This window comes from Neomonachus schauinslandi, chromosome X, assembly GCF_002201575.2.
Source record: "Neomonachus schauinslandi chromosome X, ASM220157v2, whole genome shotgun sequence".
Taxonomy (NCBI): domain Eukaryota; kingdom Metazoa; phylum Chordata; class Mammalia; order Carnivora; family Phocidae; genus Neomonachus; species Neomonachus schauinslandi.
In genome coordinates, this window is record NC_058419.1 from 37,468,267 (window position 1) to 37,474,266 (window position 6,000).

Consider the following 6,000-nt stretch of genomic DNA (forward strand, 5'->3'; position numbering starts at 1 on the left):
AAGCACATCTTTTTTTAAAGATTTTATTTATTTATTTGAGAGAGAGAGTGAGAGAACACAAGAGAGGGGAGGGACAGAGGGAGAAGCAGACTCCCCACTGAGCGGGGAACCTGACGTGGGGCTCGATCAGGGGACTCTGGGATCATGACCTGAGCCGAAGGCAGATGCTTAACCGACTGAGCCACCCAGGCGCCCCTCTCCCAAGCACATCTTGACAATGCATTATTTTTTTTTCCATGAGATGATCTTTAAATCATGAAGGGTTAAAACCATAACTTCGTTACATATCACTACCTGATAATACTGCTATCAAAGGAATTTCGGGGTCTTTTGCAAATCCTAAAACCCAATGATATTACCTAATTTTCCTTCATAGTACTACCACCTCCTTGAACTGGTAACGTGTTACTATGTCCAAGCAGATTTTGAAAGCTCGAGGGATAAATTCAAATAGAAAATTCTTTTTTTTTTTTAAGATTTTTTTTATTTATTTATTTGACAGAGAGAGACATAGTGAGAGCAGGAACAAGCAGGGGGAGTGGGAGAGGGAGAAGCAGGCTTCCCGCGGAGCAGGGAGCCCGATGTGGGACTCGGTCCCAGGACCCTGGGATCATGACCTGAGCCGAAGGCCAACGCTTAACGACTGAGCCACCCAGGAGCCCCAAATAGAAAATTCTTAACGCTGATACTTTTTGTTATTTCCTGTTATCCTGTGAAATACGTGGTTTCATTGATACAAAGAGTAAGACCAAGCTCTTCCCATCAACTCGCTTGGTCATCGATAACACAAGGTAATAGCCTTGGAAATTGTCCTGTGGTTTGTGATCTTTATTCAGCTGAGGATTATCACTGTCTGTGCTGTGTTGTTCTGAAGGCTAAAAGTAGGATCTTCCTCCTACTAGCAGTACTCTGACAATGAGGCAATGAAAGGTGTTCACTGTTCAGAGACTAGAACACACAGATCCAGAAGAAGGAATCTCAGGCAGAAACAGAGGAGTGCATCTTGAGTATCAGTTATGTAAACATTCCAGCCACCACAAGTTTTACCTTAACTTTCAGACCAGGTCATAACTTCTCAGAGACATAAGGGTGAATTTAACAAATTATGACAGACCTAATCCTCGAAACTCTCATTTTTGAAGGGTAGTTTAAACACAAGTTAAGTATGACCTGTGAAATACTTAACTGTCACAGGAATAAAATAAGCAAAAGTGAGGCTGATGGCTATATCACAGTGGAAAGTTATTATTTTCCCTTTTGTTTCCCAAATTTTGTACAGTGTGAATGGATGGGCTCTTTCAAAAAGTGTCAGCTTTCTTCAGAGTTGTTTTTGAAAAATGAGGCAGACCCAGAGAGAAATCTTTCAGGGTCACTTTATGAGGGACAGCCAATTTTTTTTTTTTTTCCCCGGGAGGGAGAGAGAGACAGAGAGAGAGAGACAGGGGGAGGGGCAGGGAGAGAATCTTAAGCAGGCTTCACACACAGCATGGAGCCTGGTGCGGGGGCTCCATTTCACGACCCTGAGATCATAACCTGAGCCGAAATCAAGAGTCAGACACCCAACCGACTGAGCCACCCAGGTGCCCGGAAGGATAGCCGTCTTAACAACAGTTAAAAGTCTGGAGAAATTTGGGATCATAGAACCAAAAACGTGGCTAGGTCACAAGGGTAATGGTTTTCCCTTCTATGTATGTATGACTCTTTCTTTATTTTGTAATAAACAGGGGATGGAGAATTGTCGTGGGAACATTCTGATGGTGATATCTTCCGGCAACCTGCCAACAGAGAAGCAGTAAGTGTGAATAGCTCAAATAATTCAACCCTCCACAGCACCAGGCCAGACTTTCCTCTCTCCATGGCTATTATCGCAGCAACTCCATAAAAGGGCCCATTTCTAACACCATTGCTCTTTCCCTTTACTCAGAAAATTAAATGGCATTATCACCAACCTCTAGCCATTTAAGTACACTGTATAATTGGTAACTAGGGCCAGGACATGAACACAAAGAAATCACAGTCCCAGCCCTTAGGTAGCCCCATATAGATCAGAAGTTGTTAGCCTTTCGGGATGGCTTGCCAAATCTTTGCCTTCTGGAAAGAAGACAGGTCACTACCTCTGTCCTCGGTAGTGAGGACCTTCGGTGGGAGTGTAAGGTAGGTCCGTCCATCCTTTCGGCAGAGGTACTGTGGACAGGTCTCCATAAAGCCTTTCCTAAGCCTTAGGCTCTCAGTCATACAGCTGCAAGAGAGAAAAGGTAGCAGGCTGCATACTCCTTCCCCACCCTGCATTATCTCATTCCCATTCTCAGTGCTAACCTCGCAGAAAGCCTCTCTGTGTATAGCAACAGCATCTCTTGCCCCTGTGTATTTCACAGTAACTGACAAAATGCCATCCCTCTCTCACAAACGTATGTGGGAGTACAACCATACCTCAAACGTCTGAAAATCTGAAAAGGAGATGCTCCAGTCCAAGGAATCTATCATACTGAAGGATTTATGAAAATGTACAAGATGCACAAAGGCGTCCACAGTACATACATGGGTATTCATTGGACCCCTGTATAAAAAAGTGTATGGGGGGGGGGCGCCTGGGTGGCTCAGTTGGTTAAGCGACTGCCTTCGGCTCAGGTCATGATCCCGGAGTCCTGGGATCGAGTCCCGCATCGGGCTCCCTGCTCAGCGGGGAGTCTGCTTCTCCCTCTGCCCCTCCCCCCTCTCATGCTCTCTCTCTCTCTCTCTCTCATTCTCTCTCTCAAATAAATAAAAAAAACTCTTTAAAAAAAAAAGTGTATGGGGCATTCAATGCAGCATTATTTTCCTAAAAGCAAAACAAATGGAAGGAACCCGGACATAAGCAATAGGGGCTTGGTTGAATACACCCAATCTGTGGGACCTGGTGCTGTTGTTAAAAAGAATGCAGGACTTCGAAGGGTACTCGAATGGAGGGATCCCCAAGATACGTTATTTAAACAAAGCAAGGTGCAGGATGCAACTTCTACTATCATTTCCTTATGTAAAACTGGTGTGTGTGCGCATGAATGTGAATGCATATGGAAAGATCTGGAAGGTCATATACCAACACATTATGAGTGGTAATCTCAGGGGTGGAAGTGGGCAGGGGGAAAGGGAGAGCATGATTTTTTTACCCTGTCTGTTCTGTATCATTGGATGTTTTCCAGTGAGCATCAATCCGTTTTGCAGTATATAACATTTGAATGATTTTTTTAAACCTGTGGAATTAGTTCTCAATAAGCACTGTATAGAAGGCCAGAGCCTAGGGAATTATGGGGCAAAACCAAGGATAGGGAAGGTGTGAGGAAGGCATTGGTGGGGACATAATAAAATGGCCAATATAAACCTCCCAGCATTGCTTCTGACTTGCATGCCCCCAGATCACCAACACATTCTCAGCAGCGAGTTGAAGTGATGTCTGTGTGCTTTATTCTCTGGTCCTGTCATTTTCTAGGTGCTGCCATTTCTGAAGGCGTGTGGAAGGATTGTGGGTGGGGTGGAGAACAATACTCTGGATATCTCAAAACAAGCAGCACTCCTGCAAGAGAGGATGGGCTTCCCAGTTTGTGGGTTCATATGGACCCCGAGGATGGGTGAAGTAGGGGATGGGGATTCAGGAGGGCACCTGTTGTGATGAGCGCCAGGTGTTGTAAGGAAGTGTCAAGTCGCTACATTTGTACACCTGAAACTCATATTGCACTGTAGGTTCACTCACTGGAATTTAAAGTAAAAAGTAAAAAAAAAATTAAGAAGAATTTTCACCATCTAGCTCTATCTGCTTTATAGGAAGTGAGATTCCTTCCAGATCCCGACAGATAATGCCAGTCTCCATCTTCTGTGTTGTGAATTTCCTCCTTTTGTCCGCCCTCATTTTTTATGGTGGTAGGACGTTGAGAATGACTAAATTCGCAGCCATCAACCACATGCCCTTCTCACCGAATTTGGGTCTCAGACACCTTCCGTTGGGTATCAGCACTAAGCTTTGTGGCCAGCTCAGCAGTCCTGCTGGTGAGACCATTAATCCGCCATTCTTCTTGACTTCGTTTTATGCTGCCTCCAACCCCACCCTTGTCTTTCAGTCTCGTCCTTCTTCCGAAACTGCTGGCAATGGGGCTGAAGTTAATCCCGTACTTTCTGTAGCAAAAGAGGTCAGGTACAGAATGCAGGGCCTTGAAGTAGCTATTGATTTTCAGAGGAGTTCAAGACCTATCTTTAGAAACAAACATATGGGCCCAGTAGACCAAAATGTCCAGATGGTTCCACTTTATTATAAATAAATATTTTCCTTTGTTCCAAAAGGGGTAGATATTGTGGGATGTGATTTGAATGATAAATAGCAACTGTAGTAAGAGAAAAATATGTGCCTGGCACAGAGTTGGCACCCAAGGAATACGAGTTGAAGGAATGGGTATTGCAGGTGGGACGAAATGTGTGTGAGGGGCTTTTCATGAATGTTAATGTACAGGCATTTGTCCCAAATCAGAGAGAGCTGTTTCAAACTCGTTGCTGGCTCTTGACCAGCCAAAAATGAGAAGGTAGGAGAAGCCCTTCTGAATATCTTTTGCAGGCCCAGCTTTCTGTATGGGATCAAAAATGGCAGCCCTAACAACACATTGCCAATCCGGTAGACTGTCACTTTAGTAGAGCGTTCGTATTTACAGGGAACCCTCGAAAACCTCCGTTCGATAGGAACACAGGTCATTGCTTGATTTTGCCAAGTCCCTTTACCAAGTTTTATGAAGTGTGCAGGAAGGACAACCAGTGGCTCAATTATGGCTCCTTTGTAAAAACCTGAAATGGTTTCTAGATCATAATTTCACATGCAATGGTCCTAGTCCCAAGGGTGTGGGTGTGGGTGTGTGTGTGTGTGTGTGTGTGTGTGTGTGTGTGTGTGTGTTATAGGGAGGGAGAAGTAGACACAGGGTGGAAAGCCAAAACATGAAAACAAGCAGAATTTTGTTTTGGATGACAGCCAAACTCTGATTTTACCCCCAAAAGATTACTCAGAGATTTACCATTAGAAAAGTGAAAACTTTAGGGATAGAAACAATAGGAAACAGATAGAAATCCATGTCTCACACACATTGTCAGAACAATGGTTTGGGAAGGAAACTGGCCCAAGTGTCTCCCAGACAGGGATGGTCCCAGGGGGCCAGTGATGAAGCTGTAATACGCTCATGGCTGTGTGAATTACAACACATTCTGAAAACATTTTTTATTTTTATTTTTTCATTTTTTAAAAGATTTTATTTATTTATTTAACAGGAGAGAGAGAGAGAGTATAGGCAGGGGGAGCAGCAGAGGGAGAAACAGGTTCCCCGCTGAGCAGGGAGCCTGATGCGGGGCTCCATCCCAGGACCCTGGGATCATGACCTGAGCTGAAGGCAGGCACTTAACCGACTGAGCCACCCGGGTGCCCCTTTGAAGACATTTTGTAAATTAACTTTTTATTTTGTGATAACTTTAGATTCACAGCCATGAAGGCACTTCGAAGGCTTTTCCTGAACTGTCCTGTTTTCCTGTCTCTGCCAATAAAACCCTTCCATCTTAACCAACTGAGCCACCCAGGCGCCCCCTTTTTTTTTTTTTTAAAGATTTTATTTATTTATTTGAGACAGAGAGAATGAGAGATAGAGAGCATGAGAGGGAGGAGGGTCAGAGGGAGAAGCAGACTCCCTGCCGAGCAGGGAGCCCGATGCGGGACTCGATCCCGGAAAACCCTTCCATCTTAGACCTTAGGACAAGTAAGGAAGAAATTCCTGGGGAACTTTCTACAATAATGGGGGTTTTCCAACCACCAGAAAAGAAGTGTGTGAGAAGCACCTCAAAAGCCTGAGATAGGGGCACCTGGCTGGTTCAGTTGGAGGAGCTCGTGACTCTTGATCTCTGGGTCGTGAGTTTGAGCCCCATGTTGGGTGTAGAGATTACATAGATAGATAGATAGATAGATAGATAGATAGATAGATAGATAGATAGATAGATAGATAG

The 6,000-nt window shown here is 44.5% G+C and overlaps 1 protein-coding gene across 1 annotated transcript in view; it reads left to right on the top strand.

Moving 5' to 3' along the window:
- The window catches only part of CHRDL1 (chordin like 1), a 110,941-nt gene that overhangs the window by 86,761 nt on the left and 18,180 nt on the right, over positions 1-6,000 (top strand). Inside the window, exon 7 of the mRNA XM_021686558.2 lies at positions 1,725-1,792. Coding sequence (XP_021542233.1) covers positions 1,725-1,792 — 68 coding nt within the window. The remainder of the gene's footprint in view (positions 1-1,724; positions 1,793-6,000) is intronic.